This window comes from Apiotrichum porosum (assembly GCF_003942205.1).
Source record: "Apiotrichum porosum strain DSM 27194 chromosome Unknown scaffold_1, whole genome shotgun sequence".
Classification (NCBI taxonomy): Eukaryota; Fungi; Basidiomycota; class Tremellomycetes; order Trichosporonales; family Trichosporonaceae; genus Apiotrichum; species Apiotrichum porosum.
The window spans coordinates 961823-980694 of record NW_021167108.1 but is presented as its reverse complement, the minus strand read 5'-3'; the positions used below and the strand labels follow the sequence as shown (position 1 = coordinate 980694).

The following is an 18872-nucleotide window of genomic DNA, read 5'->3' as shown; positions in this document are numbered from 1 at the left end:
AGCAGACTGGCGTTAACAAGCACTGGATGACACCTGGCCATGCAAGGCCTGCAAAATATCATCAGCTGTCTTGACCTTCCAACCTTTAGTGGGCGCCAGCGGGCTGCAGTCGTGCCGTCACGTCAAGTCCTGTGAACCACACCAGGTCAGACCCATCTTTTTCAGCTTTTTCTTCTTGCTCACCTTCTCCTTGCAGGTCTCACGCAATTCTCCCCCTTCCCTTCCTCAAGGCGTCCCTTTATTTGCTTCTTCAAACAGTTAACCAACCATGCAAATTGAATGTGACAACTGGGACAGTCGGGCGACACCCTTCCAAGGGCTTTAGGCGGGTTAAGATGACCGCCCGGTCAGATATCTTGATGCTGCCACTCTCTTGCCCACATTATTCCGCACCCAAAGTGGGCGTTTGTGGTATGTTTTTCACATCCCTCGCTTCACCTTGGCGATAACGTGTATAACGTCAAACCCAATGGAGAAAAGAAGGCAGGTGCGGTCATTATGGCCATCCACGGGTGAACGGGACGTCGCTAGAGACGTGCAAACTGCTCAGGACGTCACCACAACCAAGACCAAACATTCAGTAGCGAAGTCCGTAACCTGGTGGGTGCTAGGGGTGCGAGATCCGGAACCGACCGGTGCCGCCGTCCCTCCTGCGTCAGTGCAGTTCAGAGCGGCATCCTCGGAAGGGATAAGATCTTCCAGATCCTTGACAAGTGCGGCAAGAGTGTTATGCCGCCGAAGGCAGCGTGTTGATCAGGCGGGTCAAGTCACGGTTCAGGGACATGCTGCCACAACGGCTGTCAAAACCTGTAAAAATAAGTCACTAACGTAGGAAGGTGCACAGAGTTGCATTTCTTGTGAGACGAAGGGGTGGTTTGGGAATACAATGCACAAAATGCCACACCACATGCCCGACCCCTGTACGAGCAGCGGGCGGCAGACCGGGAGAAAGGGGGGGGGAAGGAAAGGGAGACAGAAACCAGGGCGATTGGGCGGATGAGCTGATTCTAGGTTGGGTCATCCGCAGCTGGCGGCAAGGACGCCACGTCACCGACGCTGGTACGACTCGTATGTGAGGACCTCGAATGGACGAACGATACGCTCAAACCCGCCGTAGCCGATGTTTGCAGCGTCTCCGTCGACCTGCACTTCTGCAGAGTTGGTTAGTTTGTGTTGGTATTGATGAAGAAATTGAAGCTCACTTCCAACATGCACGCCGTTCTCGACGTTTGCTTTGCCGATGAAAAGTGCGCGACCGTCACGCTCACGCCCACCCTCGACGGGTTGCCAGCCTGGGATGTTTGCCGACATGCCGTGCCCAAACGCGGCCCACTGTGTGGACGAGGGGTCGCCACAAAGAACCTCGAACGCGACCGAGTTTTCGGGTGGGCCGCAGGTCCCGCCGCCGTAGGACCATTCGCAGCGGCCTGCCAGGTGGTCTCCAGCCCTGTATGCGTCAGAACCATGGCAATCCTCCACACCTCTTTCGACTCACTTGCCGACATGCATACCTCGCTCGTGCCACACACGCGCAGCATAGAGCTGCTCGTCGTACTCGTATCCGATTGGAATAACATCGCGTGGAAGCGGAGCCGATCCTTCGACAAGGTGCCAACGCACGACTGGACGGAGAGCGCCTGTCGACTCGGTGCGGTCGTATGCGGCGGTTCGTGCACGAGCGGCTCGGAGCCAGGCGTCTCGCCCACTCGATTCGGTGAAGTCTCGCCACGCGGCGCGGCGCGTGCGTTCAACCTCGAGATCTTCGGCGTAGGAAAACACACCGACGCCGCCAACGCGCCATGTGCGCGCTCCCAGAAGCTCGTCTCGAAGGGCAGCCGGGTTGCGGGCCGCCTCGGCATCTTCGCGGAGCGCGTTCAGGCGCGCGCGGTCTGAAGACGACGCGACAGGCGCTGTTGATGGCCGCTCTGGCAACGAGTTATATTGCCCATAGGGAGGTTGGGAGCCTTGGTCGGCGCCGTACCCTGGACCATATACGACCGAGCTGCCCACTGGCGTCCACAGATGCAAACTGTAAGTGGGCTGAAGGGCCTGTGAGCAGGATGCCAACGGGCGTGAGCCTGACTTACCTCCCGCGCGAGCGCTCCGGACGTGTGCGGAGAGTCGCACCTCCACACGCTGCCTGCGTACCAGACGAGTGCACCGAGCGGGTAGAAGATGTTTGGTGACCAGAGCGGAGGTGATGGGAGTGCAGGCGCGCTGTATGGGCGCTGGCTGTAGGCGTCCATGGGTAGTGGGTGATGATGAGAATAGGTCAGGTTGCGAGTTGCCAAAGGCGGCGGAGTGGGATCCGATCGACGCGGAGACCCCGGACGCGAGCAGGCGTACTTGTAAGCCGAGATGTCAAAGTGGTCGGTTGGTGAAGGCGCCATGGCAAGCATGTTCAGCAACGTTTGGTAATTATGGGCAGTGGGTCGACGGGGATGCGTGCGGGCAATGCATGAAAGCTTTATGTTCAGCATTGACGGGACGGTCTTCCAACTCGACACTCCAAAACACTGCATCATCTCCTCGACATGAGCTGTTGGCAGGGTCCGAGATTTCAGGCGGGTTCTGGCTTTTCCACTTGCACACTCGCGTTTGCCAGACTTGGTATCTCTTTATCCACCACCTGACCACAGTTTGTTGCCGAACGGCGACAAGAGAGGCCCGAACATCGCGGGGCTGCCCACATGTTCGGAGGCTGAGGCAACAGAAGTTCTGAGCGGGTCAGAGGAGAACAAGCATTCCAACAGATTGTACAGTGTCTCGGGAGATGGGCGGCGAGGCGTCGCGATGATCTGATACCGAGTCGTGTCGTAAGTGCGACACACTTTCCGTCTCGGCGGGCTCCACCTGCACACCTGCATCTCTTGCGTCGCCTGCGAGCCATGCAGTTTCAAACCCAACGTAGTTCCATGATGCCGTCCTTGTTCGGCCGGACATGACACACGCCGCCAAGTCCTAAACAGGGTCCAGAGGCGGTGATTATATAACGTCATTACCACCGCCTTGTTTAATTATCGCCTCCCCATCATCATTCCTCCATCTCCCAACCATCGTCATTCCACAACAATGAGCTCCACAACAGCTGCCTGCATCCCCGAGGAGCTGCGTGAGGCCGCAGACGACCTCTCAAACTCGAGCGTGCCTACCGAAAACAGACAGTCAGCAGACACTGCCCCAGCCGCGACCGAGCAGGCTTCCACCGCGCCGCATGCTACCTCATCTGTGTTCTCTCGCGACCAGGATGCGCCAGTTCACGTTGTACCCATGCGCGTGATCCACCGCCCACTCCCCTCTGAGCTCGACGAGGCCAAGGTCCTCGCCTTCATGGACGAGATGCGGGTGCGTGCAGTTTGACTCCCTCCAGTCGGCCGAAGACCAAAATTGTGGCCAGATGGCTACTGGGCTGCTTAGTAACCTTTCCGCAGTCCCCCGCTGACAAACTCAGGCAGGTGACGTGTTTACCCCTATCGAGGTGATCAAGGTTCGCGCCCCGCTCAAGGCCAACCCTGCGGCGGGTGTACAGACATTCTACTTTGCAATGGGCGGCTGTCACCGGTGCGTTGCTGTGAAAGCTGGATTTTGACGGCATGCTGACGAGGTGACAGGTACGAGGCGACCAAGCGACTCAAGCTCGAGTCAATCCGGGCCCGTATCATCGAGGTGCCACCAGCATCTATGCGCGTGTACCTCGGTGCCGGTAGCCCGTTCTGAACGGGGCAGATACCGCCGAGTTGAGGCCCATGGGCCGACCCGTGTCGCGGCACTCGTATTTCTCCTCTGGTCGACAGTGGTTACAGTGGCACAGTGGTACAGTGGAGGAGGTTCCATAGAAATAATTCGCCGGGACCAAGGCGGCGGGACAGCTAGCCATGAGTCCTGTACCACTATGCAATAGACAAAATAGATAGTACACAGTGGTACAGTGGAGTGGGTACAGTGGCGGGATGGGCACCTACCTTGCCAGTGGCAGACGCTCTCAGAAATCAACACTGCCTTGCCAAAACGTTGCCACAGTCGACTTGCCGGCAGCTCTCTGCGTGCTTCTCCCAGCTGCAATGCTCTGATTCCCCCACAAACACACACTGCGGAACGCGGTTGCGACCACCACACGCCTTCAATGCGGAACCCCCATGTCCAACTTGCGACGCCCGCAGCTTGCCAAAGATTAGATAGGGTGTATCGTTCCCGCAAGCTGCTTTCCAGGAGCAGCACGCTCGAAATCAGTGAACATTGCGGATGTTTTGACACTACACAGGTCAGCTGAAACCACATGGGTCAAAAACGTCGGGCCAAAAATTCCTGCCGCCCTCGCTCCTCGCACCGCTGTCCCAACTTCGTCCTCTTCTCGTCATACACCAAAATCTCGCAAACGGGTTTAGTTTAGGGGGACCAAGTCATGCATATATGTAGGACATGCAGACTGGGAGAAGGTTGCAAAGTCGGGGTAGGACGATGCGCTTAGTCGAACAGACCGAAGCCCTGCGAAAATGTTAGCATTCTGCGTGCAGGAGACACCGTTCCGCGCAAAACTCACCATGTCGTCGTCGGACTCCTCCTTGGCCTCCTCCTTCTTCTCCTCAACGGGGGCGTCCTCAGCGGCACCGGCGGCGGCGGCGGCACCACCAGCGGCGGCAGCGGCGGGGGCACCACCACCACCAACGTTGGTGAGGAGGGCCTTGACGTCCTTGCCGTCGAGAGCCTTGGCGAGGAGGGTGGCCCAGATGGGCTCAACCTCAACCTTGGCGGCCGAAGTGAGGGCGGTGATCTTGTCACCGGTGATCTCAACACCCTCGTCGGCGAGGACTGAAAGTCAGCAATTATTCAAAAACTATCGTCCATCTCGCAGGCACGCATTGCCAGGCGAATTCGCAATCTAAACGCACTGAGAGCAGCGAGCGTGGCAGCGGACTCGGCGGACTGTGATTGTTAGCATCGTTGTCGCTATCAGAAGGACTTGGCAGGCTGTCGCGATGTTGCAAGAAGTTGGACGAGTTCGGGACGCAGTGAAACGGGGCGCAGATTGTTGCCACACACCGCCTCCCGACGCACGACGATCCCTCCGCACTTCCACGACCATTGACAAGTCTGTCAAAGCCTGCCCAAGCCCTGTCGAAGCGTGTCGACGCGCCAGTTCCAGCGGCGTACTCACCATTTTTACGTTAACCTGTTTAAGCTGGGAAGCGGGCTCAACGTTTGGATTGAAGAAAGTGTCGAGTTGTGGAAACGACCAAGTCGAGGGACCCAGCACACGCCCCAGGCGCGGGGGCATACTGCACTCCGGAAATTTGGCTCCCGTTGCGGTGATAACGCCGGTGGCATCGCATTTGGGATTAATGCTTAACAACTCGTAATAAATATATACAGAGGATGCATACGCCCTCGCTGGTGGAGGTCGTCCGCAAGGAGGACCACTTCGAATGCACTTTCAGTGAAGCCTTGCACTGTGTACTTGCAGAATCGCATCATGCTCTTTCCACGGGCACCGCGACCGCCACACGGTCGCTACGAGTAGACAGTTGTACCTGGGGCATGGGCAACGGCCGCCCCACACACACATGGACGCCCCACACGCAGGAGGTGGTGGTTGTGCCCCTTGAGCTGGTCGTCGGCTAGGCGCTGGTCGGTTGTCACACATCGCGTGAACGACCAATGTCGTTGACAGAACGGGGCAAGTAAATGCATATACAAGCTATGGATCTATGGTCTGGTGCTGCGGGGTGTTCCGCTCGCATTCAGTAATGTCAGCAGCGATATAGGGCTGAAGCGCTGACAGAGGCCCCGTCGTGAACGGAGGTGTCGTCAAAGCGCTGATCCCTCCCGTGGTATATCTCGTGTGGTCGTGTGGAGGCACCTTGGCCAGGTTTCCGTGGGCGAATGGCTGGATGCTTCAATGTCGGTCTAATCGTCGAGGACATCACCGCATGAGTCGCTGCCGAGCGTGCCGTTGGAACTGTCGACCTGGAGCTCGTCGACCTGGTGGCCAATGATGTTGTTGTCCCAGCAGTTGTTCGGCTCCTGCTCTTGCGCCTGCTCTTCCTTTCTCGGCCTAAGGAACCTCCGTAGACGCTGCTTGAACCGCGGGCTGGTTTGCCACGGACCGCTGAAACGATAGGCCGATGTGGTTGTGAGAAACGCGGTAGCCTTCAGGCATCGCCAGTCCAATCGCCGTGGGGGAGAGTGTGAGCCTTGATGCGCAGATCAGACGTAAGGGAGCGACAAGGACGGAGAACGACTCTTCCAGGCCGCATGCAGGCTGGGCCCCAGCTGCTGGGCACATATGGCACCACCGCAGGACCTTGCATTAAGAGCACTGAGGCACTAGCCGCTCATTTGTCACTGCTTGCGCTGCGTTTATTGAGGGCAATGGCTACGGTGCTCCAGTAGCATGCTAGACCTGCTGTGAAATCGATGGAGCGCCTGCGCCAGCTGCGCCCTCTCGAGACACGGGGCCAGACACGGCGAAACGGTTTGCTGTAGGCCGTCGGCTGGAAAGACGTCGACAGCTGTCTTGGGTGCGCCGCGGACGCCAGCGACGCTGTCTGTGGCGAACGTGCCAAAATAGTTCCCCAAGGCAAACATGCTTGATCTGGTTGACAACGTGTTCGTCCATGTTGGACAATATGTCCCGGTGAGGCGGAACGTCGAGTCCCGCAAGAAACGGACATGAAGGATGACCTGTCAAAGGGGTTGGCGATTGCTTCGTGGGAGGTTGGGGGCGCAAGGATTGGAGTCCCGTGCGATGAGAGTGACCACTGGCCACTGGCCACTGGAAAGGGATCGAGGGGACCACTGGGAGGGGTTCTGGTGACATCTAGAGCAGGGGTTGTGAGAACAGAACAGTATCGCCACAGGTACACGATAACGGCAATGATCAGTGAAGCACAGCAGCATGGGCATAAGGAGAAGCTGCTTGCAGCAAGAGCACTATGCGGACAGTGAGCGCTGCGGGGATGCTACGACCACCACCAAGCGACGGTCCACCTGGGCGCGTGCAATGACCGCCCCATTCGGGCAACAGTACAACCGTGCCCGGGCGCAGGCTGTCTGTCGCTTGGGACACGGCGTCTCTCTTCAAATCTCAGATCTCAGCGGCGAGCGGGGCATAGTGGGGGTTGTCTTCGCGTTGCCGAGGAGCTGAAATGTAAAACTGAAGTCACAGTCATAAGCAGATGGAGCAGAGAGGGGATGACAAGGCCATTGACGGACAATGCAAGAGTTGCATGACGTTACACGGCCAGCAGCCAGCACAGCCAGCAGGCAGAGCGCCGGCATGGCTCGTTCGGCAATATCCGCGCCACCGCCCCTACGCCCAGGGCGGGCGTCCACGGATGTTTAAATGCGCCCCCCATCTCATCGGCATTATAGATGTGGCAAGGGCGCAGATCCAAATTGGCACAGGAGAAGATTCCGCCGTGGGTGGGTCCAGCGGAGGGTCCCTTTGCGTCGTCTACACCTCGTCCTCCTTCGACCTCTAACCTTCAACACATCCCAAAATGGTTTCGACTACTGTTGCCAGTGCCGTCAACGTGCAGGTGCCCGAGACGCTTCTCAAGAAGCGTCGCTCGACTGAGGCCACTCGCGAGGCCAAGCTCGTCGCCGCCACCGAGGCCCGCAAGGTGAGCAGCGTCCTCCGACTTTCCGCATCGTTGGGCAACGATTTCTGCATGAGGAGTGAAGGGGGACGGGCAGCGAGCTCTCCCCCTTCAATGATGCAAAGGGCGACTCTGTCGCATCACACGGCTAGCTCGCAAGGCAATGCTGTCGTAAATTAACCATCTTTCGGGGCTGAACCAAAACCTCCTATTCGCAAACTTTTTGTCCACCCACAAAATTGGTCTTGTGAACGAACGCTAACAAACTACAGGCCCGCCAGGCCAAGCGCAAGGTCATCTTCAAGCGTGCCGACGAGTACGTCAAGGAGTACCTCGCCAAGGAGAAGGAGGAGATCCGCCTCAAGCGCGAGGCCCGCAAGACCGGCGACTACTACGTCGCTGCCCAGCCCAAGGTCTACTTCGTTGTTCGTCTTAAGGGTATCTCCAAGCTTGCCCCCAAGCCCAAGAAGATCCTCCAGCTCCTCCGCCTCCTCCAGATCAACAACGGTGTCTTCGTTCGCGTGACCAAGGCCACCGAGCAGATGCTCCGCCTCGTTGAGCCCTACATCGCCTACGGTGAGCCCAACCTCAAGGCCATCCGCGAGCTTGTCTACAAGCGCGGATACGCCAAGGTCAGCGGCCAGCGCATCCCCATCACCGACAACTCGATCATCGAGCAGCAGCTCGGCAAGTTCGGCATTGTCTGCATTGAGGACCTCGTTCACGAGATCGCCACCTGCGGCCCCAACTTCAAGCAGGTCACCTCCGGCCTCTGGCCCTTCAAGCTGTCGAACCCCACCGGCGGCTGGCGCCCCAGGAAGTTCACCGGCTACATCGAGGGCGGTGACACCGGCAACCGCGAGCAGCACATCTCCAAGCTCATCCACCAGATGGTTTAAGCGCTGCCTTTGAAACGCAGTGTGGTGGTTGAGAGGGACGAAGGGCTGGCGACCGGGGTTGGTCTCTTCGTATTCTGCATGTACCCATTCCCGACACGAGCGGCCGTAGGCCACGCCAGATGTAGAGATGGCTCCACGCTGGCTAGAACTTATTTTGCATATGTGTTCCGTGCAGCGCAGCAAGGAAGGATTTACTGAAACAGAAGCATTGGTGGTCGCGTGCATGTTCACCCCCGCAAGCTACGTCTATGAAACCTGGTGATCACTCAGTACGCTGGAGGCGCCGCGGAGCTGCCATCCGGTGCTGTTCCATGGTCGTGCGTCGCACTCTCGACAGCAGAGTCCACTGCTGTAGCCTCTCCGCTTGACTCCCATGGCTTGGGACGGGCACTCATAGTGCTCACACTCGGCGCTGCCTCGTTAATTCCGTCCGGGATGTCCTGGGTAGGGACTTCGCCTGCGCGTCCAGCCGCAATGAGGCGGACCACGTCGTTGAACGTCATCTCATCCGGTGCGCGTGCCAGATGCCCAGTGGGCGGCGTCGGAGGCGCAGCCGTCACGGAGATGGAGCCCTCGCTGTACGCTGGGGCCTCTGGCTCGGTGGGCAGCGCCGAGGTCGAGACCATAGGGCTTTTCATGGGCCGGCTCTCGGTCTCGTGTGTGCGGATCTTGAGGTAAGTCTCAAAGGGGACCGCAGAACCCTTCAGCCTGTCCAGATGTCAGCACTGTCCTCTCCGTGTCCCTTGTCCGCTGCTACACACCTGGTGTAGTAGAACCACTGCGCCCGAGCAATAATGTCGTCGATGTCCGCCGCCGTTGATTTCCGGCCACCCTTCAGCGCCTTGATCACTGCTGGCAGGCCGGTCTGCAGAGCGGAGCGTCAGCGTCGTTCCTTCACTCTTTCACAATGGTGGGGTGGTGTGGTGGGGTCGATGTTGAAGGCTTGGCGCAACACACCAACTAGTCGACCGCCAGGGCGCAGCACAGCAACACCACCCCACACGCCCCTTTGTCCCTTGTGCCCCTCCTGGGATGTGTTCTCCGGTGGCTCTTCGACTTCAACGTACCCGGAACGCATCGTCTCCGCTAAAGTTGTACGACTCAAAGCCAAGGACTAGCTCTTTGAGCGCGACTGGCGTGCCATCGCTGTCGACGGTCTCAGGAGCAGCTCCAGACGTCGTTCCAGGGGCAGCATCCGTTGGCGCTGTTGGCACTGGTACGGCCGCAGGAGCGACCGGTGCAGTGGAGCTCGCCGTAGGAGTGTCTGTAGGTGGTTGTTCTGTAGCCATTTGGGCGGATGGGTGTATGCGAAGAGAGTGGGCGATGGTTGCAAGTGTGCGTTGAACGTGTCGTCATGTGGTCGATCAACGCCGGACCCGTTGGAGTGTGGGGTTGTGGACGGGGGCAGGCTGGGGCCAGGCCCTGTATCCGGCTGTGCTGGCGCAGCAGCCGGGTGGCGGTTGGTATTCGGCGCCGTTCGTCGTTGCGAGGCGACTGGCTGTGGCTGACCTTCATGCACAGAATGCATCCTGGACCCAGAGGTACGGCGCCGTTGCATGACTGTGCTTTGAACAAGATGGATGTGTGCATGTGGCTCTGTTGGCACATTCAACTGGCTTGTGAATGGCAAAGTGTTGAGTGGCCGATGCCTCCGGCACCCAGCCCAGCCCGCCGAAACGACTAGCCGCGCTTCTTTTTGAGCGTTTTGCCACACTGTACGTTGAGATAAGGATTCGTGGCTCACAGTACTGTGGCACAGAGTTGTGGGATATGAGTCCTGCATCTTGTTGATTGTTTTGTCTTGTTTGTTGGCACAACTTTGATCTCCTGAGATTAAATGGTTTGCGTGATAAATATTTATTAGGCGACCAGTATTCATGTCACTGCAGATAAGACAGCGACTGGCCGGCAATGTAGTCCGCTGACGACCTCTGTATACGATACATTGAGACTGCACACCAAAGTGTCTTGCAAACTGGAGTCACCGAGTGAACAATCAAAACCCAACATTAACTGGCCGTCAGTGCAATTTTTATTTATTCTTCCATTCCACCTGCAACCTCGGTCTTGCTGCTGGGCGACTGTCAGCTCAACGTCGTTGCGCTGAGACCCTTGGTAACCTCCACGAGTGTCACCTCGAACGAGACTTTCCAGTCATAGCCACTAGTTGCTTACATACTGTGGCTGACGCAACCTGTTCAATTTTCGTTCACTGCGGTCAATTGTCAACGACACAGACGCCTCTTGCCACAGGATATCCGCTATATGCTGATAACCGCCATCGCAGTCCTTCGTGTCTTGCACACATCTTCTCAGCCATACCACTTGTTTCGGAGTCGCCACCGCTCGAGCAATGAAGCCTCCTTGGCAGCATGCATCGCCGACACAGACCGAAGCCGCTCTTTGCCCGGCCGGAGTCGAGGCTGGAGCCCCTTCAAGGGCCGGAAAAACGGACTCGCTCGCACTCTGACGAGCAGGATTTTACGCGTAAACAATTGGTCCGATAATTTCTGACCCCCCACTGCCAGGGCTCTGTTGGACTGGGTGCGCAGTACACTTGCGCTTGTTAGATCCACCTGCTCCTTTCGCCCTTCTCCATCACCACATTCCCCTCTGACGGACTGTACCCCGGCAGCCATGTCCGACACAACGGAGTTCGCCAACGAAAAGGCGACCCCACTGGGCGGCTTCGCCCCCGCCAAGGGCAGCGATGCTGCCTCGTTCTACGACCCGACCAAGGAGAGCCTCATGACGCGCATCGGTCTCACGAAGGAGAGCTTCAAGCGTGCCCCGGGAACGACACGCGGCATGGTGGCTCACGGCGATGTGCCCATCGAATACCTGGAGCACGACAACCCGGGCTACCAGCAGACCATGAAGCCCCGCCACCTCCAGATGATTGCTGTTGCTGGTACGATCGGCACGGGTCTGTTTGTCGGCTCGGGTAGCGCCCTGGCCACTGGCGGCCCTGCTGGTATCCTCATCGCCTGGGCGGTTGTCGGCGTCATGCTCATGAACGTCACCCAGGCCCTTGGTGAAATGTCTATCGTCTACCCCGTCTCTGGTGGTTTCTACACCCTCGCCTCGCGCATGCTCGACCCTGCCTTCGCCTTCAGCATGGGCTGGAACTACCTCATCCAGTGGGCCATCATCCTGCCTCTGGAGCTCACCGTCGCCAACACGACGGTGCAGTACTGGAACACGAGTCTGTCTCAAGCCGAATGGATCACCATCTTCTTCGTCGTCATCCTCATTGCCGTCCTTTTCGGCACCATCGGGTTCGCGGAAGAAGAGTTCTGGTCATCGCTGCTGCGTATCATCGTCGCGGTCATCTTCCTCATCATTGGCATCGTGTGCATCTGCGGCGGTGGACCCAAGTCTGGCGACTACAACCATTACATCGGAGGCTCGTTGTGGCAGTCTCCTGGAGCTTTCGCCAATGGCTTCAAGGGCGTGTGCAGCGTTTTCGTGACTGCCGCCTTCTCCTTCTCTGGCACTGAGCTCGTCGGCCTCGCGGCTGCTGAGACCCCCAACCCGCGCAAGACCATCCCGACTGCTGTCAAGCAGACCTTCTGGCGCGTGACCATGGTCTACATCGTGTGCCTCACCATTATCGGTCTGGCCATCCCCTACGACGACCCCCGTCTGTACAACGGCACTGGCGCGTCTGCGTCGCCCTTTGTCATTCTCATGGTCAAGGCCGGAATCCACGGCATCGACCACCTCGTCAACGTCACCATCCTCATTGCCGTGCTCTCCATCGGCCTGAGTGCCGTGTACGCCGGCAGCCGCATGCTCACCGCAATTGCCGAGACTGGTTACGCTCCCTCGTGCTTCACCTACATTGACAAGGCTGGTCGTCCTCTGTGGTCGCTTGTCGCCATTTGCGCCTTTGGTCCCATTGCCTACGTCAACTGCGCCGACGTCGGTGGTGCCGTGTTCGACTGGCTGCTTGCCCTTTCTGGACTGTCGACCCTCTTCACCTGGCTCAGCATCACTATCACCCACATTCGCTTCCGGCGCGCATGGAAGGTGCAGGGCCACAGCGTCGACGAGCTGCCCTACCGCGCCTTTGGTGGCGTGTACGGCTCGTACCTCGGCTCCTTCCTCATCGTGCTCGTCGTCATTGCCCAGTTCTACACCGCAGTCTGGCCCATTGGCGAGCAGCCCCACGGCGCCGAGGCCGCGTCGACCTTCTTCCAGACCTTCCTGTCCCTTCCCATCCTCATTGCCATGTGGATCCTCGGCTACCTCTGGAAGCGCACCCTTCCCAAGCGTGCAAAGGACATTGACCTTGACACTGGCCGCAAGTCTTGGCTCACCGCCGAAGAGGGCCGCGCGTACCGCGCCGAGCGTGCCGCCGCACCGCTCTACGTCAAGATCTACAGGTTCTTGTTCGCCTAGATTATCATAGAACATAGACTAAGGGACAATAAGCAATGTTGTATTGTACCCCTACGTACATAGGTCCATGCACCTCTTGCTTAATTGCTGTTGACGTTGGTGAGGTACACTCATGACTCGCGACTGGTGCCACTTGGCACGCCAAATGCCAAGGCAGTGTACTAGGCCTCCAAGCACCGCCACCTGCAGCCGCTTAGGCGGGGTGGGTGTTTTTGGCGGCGAAAACGCATTGTCGAGGAAAGGCGAATACACATACAGTCCGTTATGTGTTTCTCGATTTTGAGGGCTGACCTTTTGACCCGAGACCTGTGGAGCCTGGCAGCCGACAGCAGTCCGTTACGCAAATACAACATGCAGCCCCTACATCAGAAGAAGATGCTATATCATTGTTCTGGCAAAAGTCAACGCTGTGACAATGTTGTTGGCATGGGCGATGCACGCAGGCATGTCCGTCACACACAAGACCCAGTAGCTAGCCATCCTCGCACCCGTTACATGCTCTCATTATTACTGTGTACTGCACTCTCGCGTCACAAAACTACTTCTACAGTATGGCACACCCACACATATCCCCACCAGTGGGATCAAGATAACGCGCCATTACCAGTGGGGCATTACCAGTGGGGGAGGAAGGCGCCTACGGGGGCAAGCAAAAGACAGGGGACTCCAACAATGATGAGGGCGATCCAACCGCGAGCACGACGGATGCCGAATGGTGGCTCGTGGCGAGCGAGACGCCAGAACCCGGCCAGAATGTCGAGAGGGAGAACAAAGACGTTGAGAGGAACTGGCAACGGCGGGGAAGGTGGGGCAGCATCCGACGACGGTGGCAGGTAGCGCGCCACGGCGGCGGCAAGGGCACGGCGAGAAGCAAAACCGATAGCCGGTCCGTACTCTGCCTCCCACGTGCCGTCGTGGATGTCGTTGGAGGGGGCCATGGCGCGGAGGATGGAGAGGGCCGCTGAGAGGGCGAGGACGAGGACGAGGGTGACGAAGAGGGCGACACGGGTCTCGAAAGGTGCCACACCAACCTCGATTGGCCCACCGCCGCCGACGCTAGCGATCGAGTTGATCGACCCAGCACGCCACACGTCGCCGTTGAGAGCGTACGCAAACAGCGCCCAGAGACCGGCAGCGAGCGGAATCAAGAGGGCGGCCGCCTTGGCGCCACGTGCCAGGATGCCGGCCAGCATGATCGAGAGTGGCAGCAGGCGGTGAGGCAGGAGGAACGGGACCGACGGAGCCGAAGGGAGGACCACAGCCAGCGTGCAGCATGGGATCGCGAGTGTGCGGAGGAAGATGGCAAAGGATGGGAAGACAGGGAGTAGCACACCGGCGAGTTGAGCAGGGAGCATGAGCACCAGGTGCGTGGAGGAGCTAGGTCCGCGACGGCGGTGGGCCGCGTCCACCATGGACTGAGAATGTCAGTCAGGTTCATACGCTCAGGCGCTTGAAGCGGCAAAATCCACCCAGAAACTACTCACTCCGAGAAGCGATGCCCAGGCCCAGACACACCAGACTATGGTGGTCGCGCCACTCGTATCAGGTCGCACATCAATGTCGGGTACAAGCGCAGTCACGAACGTGAGGGCAATAAACACGAGGCTGGCCACTAGCTCAAGCACGTGTGCACGGCTGCGGCATGTTAGCGACCATTGCTAATGAACGACCGGCACACCCAAACAACGTCCACCGTGATACCTCTGCCGTCCGACGACGACGACGACCAGAGCACGCCAAGCCGGCCGACTGGAGAGAATCGGGTCTCACGGTGGCAGAGGATTTATCAGGGCATGGCTGCCGGAACTCACGCAGGGGTGACGGCTCGGTCCAGGAGCCCACGGAGGCTGCGGGCTGGTTCACGCCGGCTACGGCGAGACCGTGACCATGCACGAGGTAGAGATGCACGGATCAAGGGGTGTTCGAGAACGGGGTCGGGGGTGGTATGGTGAGCGAGGAGGGCGGCGACTGAAGGAGGTTAGTCATGTGTGGTGCGTCCCCTTCGGCGGCGGGGTGATGATGATGCCGTAGGTTTACGGCGGGAAGCGACGAGACGCCGCCGGCCATCAATGTTTGGGCGGCGACCCGTGCATTTCGGTCGTTCCACCTCGCAGCGGCGAGCTTGGAAACAACCAGCACAAGATGGCTCACACCGCACCGAATAAACTCACCTGTAGTGTTGCGCTCCTCCTTGATAGGGAGCGGGCGGGAGAGCTCGAGTACATCGTCGTCGTCGTCGTCCTTGCCCTCTGGGTCACCGGCGTTGCCGCCCGCATACTCGAGGGCGGCATCGAGGGCGGCCACAGCATGATCGCGGAGTGCGGCGCGGGTGCGCGCTGTCTCTGAAGCACGAAAAGCGGCCGCACGAGCAGACCCACGAGCGCGATCGTGCCGCTCCACAACGTGGAGAGCATACAAGGCCGACGCAAGTTCGTGGGTTAGATCAACGTTTGCACTGAGCGAGCGGCCGACGCCGCTGCGCAGGAGCGCGGCGGCGCGGTCTTCGAGAGGCTCGCACTGGGGCGGGTAGATGCTCGAGGCCACAAGAGGAGTGCGCTCGGATGGCGGCATGGTGGATGGAGCGGAGGAAAAGAGAATGCACAGAGACAATCAGTTCGGTGGTTTCAATCTAAAGAAAGCACCGCAGTGACGTCGCCAGCCCGGTGAGCGGAGCCAAGAGTCAAAACATTCATCGGTTCGAACACAACAGCCAGCCACCGCAATTACTAACCGCGCGCACTACTCGTCATCGGTACCGAGCATACCATCCACATCACTCTCCTCTTCCTCCTCCTCCTCCGTTTCCTCTTCCACAGTCTCGGGGCGTGGGGGTGCACGTCGGCGCACAGGTGTCGCCTCGCCTTCTGATGCGTCGCTCCGCTCGCTAGGCGCCACCGAGGAACCTCGCCGTGACGCTGGTGCCCGGCTGCTTCGGCGTCCAGGCTTCTCGGGTGATTCAACCATATCCTCACTATATGCGGCGTTAGCGGACCGACCACGCATCCGGCGACGCATCGCCATGCAACGACGTTCCCCATGCAGTGCACTCACACATCATCAATGAAGCCAAACAGTTCTTGCGTCTCCTCGTGTTCGGCGCCCTCGCCGCGGAACACCTCCTCGTCGTAGCCCTCGAGCTCGGGGTACCGCTTAACGAGGGATGCCTCGAAACGGGACAAGGCGTTGCGGGACATTGTGTCTGGCAATGGTCGCTTCTGCTTGACGGCGCCGATGAGCTGGAACGCTGCCTTGGTCTTCCAAGCGTCCGTCTCAAAGCTCTCGGGCAGGTTGAGCTTGCCAAGGAAACCAACAAGGGTCTTGCGCACCTCACCTAGGACGGCCGTCAGTACGCAAAACTAATCTGGTTAACAAACACTCACGTGATGACTCGGTGAGGAGACCCTTGACAAGTTCGATGGCGAGGTCCAGGTGGATGGCGTGGTCGGGCACGGCCCCGTCACGCTCGCTAAATCGTCAGCCACAGTTGCTATGAAGAGTACGTACACAGCCTTGTGAGGGTCAAGCCAGTCAACCATCATGAGACCCATCTGGGATAGAGGCAGGAGGTCGGTGGCATCCTCAAACTCTTCACGCAGCTGGGAGAGCATGGCAAACGTGTCACCGAAGATGTCAAGCATGCGGCGCTGGTTGAGTGGCGACGAGTAGCAGTAGACAGGGAGGAAGTATGTGAGGCACTGTCGAAGTGGCTGGTTATCGGCCGTCTCGGGCGAGAAGTAGAGGAGCACAAGTGACTGGAGCACAGTCTCGTCTTGGATCATGCCGGCCAGCATGAGCTTGGCAACGCCCTCACATGCTGCCGCCTGAACCTCTGGTGCGTCCTGGACGAGCATGTGGCGAACCAGTTCGACAACACGGTCCGCCGGCATTGTCTTGACAATGAGACTATCAATGTCGTGGATCATCAGCAAGTCAAAGATGACCTGGACGACCTTGACCTTGAGCTCGTCGTCGGCAGCGGTCAGCTGCTGGATGAAGAGGCCGAAACTGTTGGACGCCATCTTCTCGTCGATCATGCAACACAGGCCGAGGCAAACAAGGCCCTGGTCACGGAGGGCAGGTTCGTCCTTGTTACGGACTGCTGGGATGATGAGGTCGGGGAGAAGACCGTGGAAGACCGAGTTGTCCTGAAGGGGAGTGTTGACGCGCTCGAGGAGCGAGATACAGATGAGCAGGCAGCGCAGGTCGATGAGAGCAGCGCGCATGACCGCCTCGGGGTCGTTGGGGTCGACGCGCGACTCGCGGCGAGAAGGGCTGGAGGGACCGCCATACGTTGAGCGGCTGGGAGTGGGCGCCTCGGACAATTCAATCTCGCCATCGCCTTCACGAAGCTCGGTGACGACGTCGACAATAAGGCGGATCAGGTCACGCTCGCCGTTGGAAATCTTGCTCAGAACGTCGAGGCAGCGAGGAATGAGGGACTCGGGAAGGTTTGGTTGGGCAATCATTTCGCGCGAGAGCTGGAACATCTTACGACGGCCAATCTCGTCGGCATAGTCCAAGGTGATAGCGAGGCGAAGGAGCTCGCCAACAATAAACACCTGGTCCTGAACGTCCTCGTTACCCTCGACCGTCAAAGTAACCAGGTTGTTGTACTCGTCCTGGATCTTGAACGCGAGAGCCGTAACAACAGGCATGGTCTCCTCGAGGCGTACCTCGTCCTTGTTGGCAATGCAGTGCTCGGAGAACACGCGAGCGAGGAACGCCTTCTCTGGCGTAAGCTCGTTCCACCACTCGTCACCAAACTCGACGTGCTCAAACACCTCAGAGCGGGTAACGAAGATGGAGAGGAGAGCGTCCTCGGCCACCTCGGAAGAAACGACGTCGAATCGAGTAAGGAACTGAACGTTAGCTTTGACCTGCATACCGTTTCAAACGTACCTCGACAAGGTTACCCTCGGCTTGGTCGAGCCAGCCTCCGAGCATGGCGGCAGCGGCCTTGCGGACGCTGGGGTCACGGTCACCAAGACCGTTGCGGACAACCTCCTCGCGCTGTGCAATAGTGAGGACACGGGCATCGGGAAGACCAGCTGCGCTCAAGCTACCCTGGTAGACGGTGCGGCGGAGAATGGGGTCGACGTCGCGTGTACGAGCCAGGATGACAGCGAGAGTCGCCGGGGTGCGGGGAAGGTTGTACAGTGCAGCACGGCGGACCTCTCCGGCCGGGTCGTAGCGGAGGAGGTCGAGGAGAACCTCGGCGAGCGACTCTTGGCCCTCCTCCAGATCGTCCTCGTCCTCACCCGACTGGAGCTTGGCCAGACCGAGAGCGGCCTGGATGCGGACAGCCGACTCCTTGTCGCGGGCACGGGCGAGAAGGCTGCGGCGAAGAAGCACATACAGTTCGTCACTGATGTCAGCTCGCTGCGCGACCAGAGGTTAACTCACTCGATCTCGCCGAGACCATTGATGAGCGACACGGTCATGAGAGTGACGCGGAACCGCACGTTCTTGTCCTTGGCCTCCATGCCGGACAGGAGGTGACGGAGGAGCTTGGAAACGAAGCGCGACGACGTGCCATCGTCCTCATCTTCGGAAGCGGAATCTGATGTCAGCTCGTATTCCTTCTCTGCCTCCAACTCACCCTGTTCAGTAGTGTACGCGACGTAGCTGGCGACAAACTTGACGATGCGGTCGGCGACAGCGACACCTTTCTTGACTGGGAGGACGCGGTTGACCATGTCGATAAACAAGGCGTTGAACGCGCGTTCTCCAACAAGTTTGATTCCCTTGGGAGTCTCCTCCGTGACACCAGCACACTTGTCTTGGATCTTGCGCAGCTGGACAATGTTCTTGCGGTGGTTGGCCGTGGTGCCCTGCGCTTGATCAAAGATGGGCGGCAGGGCGGTCGGCAGCACGTCGCTCAAGTACGAGAGCGTCGCACGACGTTGTTGGCGAGGCGCCATGGTGGTAGGTAATGTATTGGAAGTGTTGTAGCGGTTGTAGGTTGGAGCAA

At 58.9% G+C, this 18872-nt stretch overlaps 8 protein-coding genes across 8 annotated transcripts; 3 read left to right on the top strand and 5 right to left on the bottom strand.

The window, feature by feature from the left end:
• Positions 1-1047: 1047 nt before the first annotated feature.
• Positions 1048-2390, bottom strand: EHS24_000328 (uncharacterized protein; the record flags this gene model as incomplete). The annotated part of the gene is made up of 4 exons (XM_028616162.1): positions 1048-1151; positions 1203-1447; positions 1496-2040; positions 2088-2390. 4 exons carry the CDS (start codon positions 2388-2390, stop codon positions 1048-1050), a joined length of 1197 nt encoding a protein of 398 aa, XP_028480019.1.
• A 682-nt stretch (positions 2391-3072) lies between these two features.
• Positions 3073-3717, top strand: EHS24_000327 (uncharacterized protein; the record flags this gene model as incomplete). Its single annotated transcript, XM_028616161.1, has 3 exons — positions 3073-3345; positions 3452-3561; positions 3612-3717. The coding sequence occupies 3 exons, from the start codon at positions 3073-3075 to the stop codon at positions 3715-3717; spliced, it is 489 nt and encodes a 162-aa protein (XP_028480018.1).
• Positions 3718-4464: 747 nt separating this feature from the next.
• On the bottom strand, positions 4465-5158 carry EHS24_000326 (uncharacterized protein; the record flags this gene model as incomplete). The annotated part of the gene is made up of 4 exons (XM_028616160.1): positions 4465-4485; positions 4541-4809; positions 4890-4923; positions 5156-5158. 4 exons carry the CDS (start codon positions 5156-5158, stop codon positions 4465-4467), a joined length of 327 nt encoding a protein of 108 aa, XP_028480017.1.
• Positions 5159-7499: 2341 nt separating this feature from the next.
• On the top strand, positions 7500-8497 carry RPL7 (60S ribosomal protein L7; the record flags this gene model as incomplete). Its single annotated transcript, XM_028616159.1, has 2 exons — positions 7500-7769; positions 7871-8497. 2 exons carry the CDS (start codon positions 7500-7502, stop codon positions 8495-8497), a joined length of 897 nt encoding a protein of 298 aa, XP_028480016.1.
• A 266-nt stretch (positions 8498-8763) lies between these two features.
• On the bottom strand, positions 8764-9786 carry EHS24_000324 (uncharacterized protein; the record flags this gene model as incomplete). The annotated part of the gene is made up of 3 exons (XM_028616158.1): positions 8764-9205; positions 9259-9362; positions 9565-9786. 3 exons carry the CDS (start codon positions 9784-9786, stop codon positions 8764-8766), a joined length of 768 nt encoding a protein of 255 aa, XP_028480015.1.
• A 1348-nt stretch (positions 9787-11134) lies between these two features.
• On the top strand, positions 11135-12901 carry EHS24_000323 (uncharacterized protein; the record flags this gene model as incomplete). Its single annotated transcript, XM_028616157.1, has 1 exon — positions 11135-12901. The coding sequence occupies one exon, from the start codon at positions 11135-11137 to the stop codon at positions 12899-12901; it is 1767 nt and encodes a 588-aa protein (XP_028480014.1).
• A 614-nt stretch (positions 12902-13515) lies between these two features.
• On the bottom strand, positions 13516-15472 carry EHS24_000322 (uncharacterized protein; the record flags this gene model as incomplete). Its single annotated transcript, XM_028616156.1, has 4 exons — positions 13516-14316; positions 14386-14536; positions 14713-14869; positions 15073-15472. The coding sequence occupies 4 exons, from the start codon at positions 15470-15472 to the stop codon at positions 13516-13518; spliced, it is 1509 nt and encodes a 502-aa protein (XP_028480013.1).
• A 168-nt stretch (positions 15473-15640) lies between these two features.
• EHS24_000321 (uncharacterized protein) lies at positions 15641-18822 on the bottom strand (the record flags this gene model as incomplete). The annotated part of the gene is made up of 7 exons (XM_028616155.1): positions 15641-15872; positions 15953-16232; positions 16282-16367; positions 16406-17760; positions 17801-18236; positions 18305-18461; positions 18501-18822. 7 exons carry the CDS (start codon positions 18820-18822, stop codon positions 15641-15643), a joined length of 2868 nt encoding a protein of 955 aa, XP_028480012.1.
• Between the last annotated feature and the right edge of the window lie 50 nt (positions 18823-18872).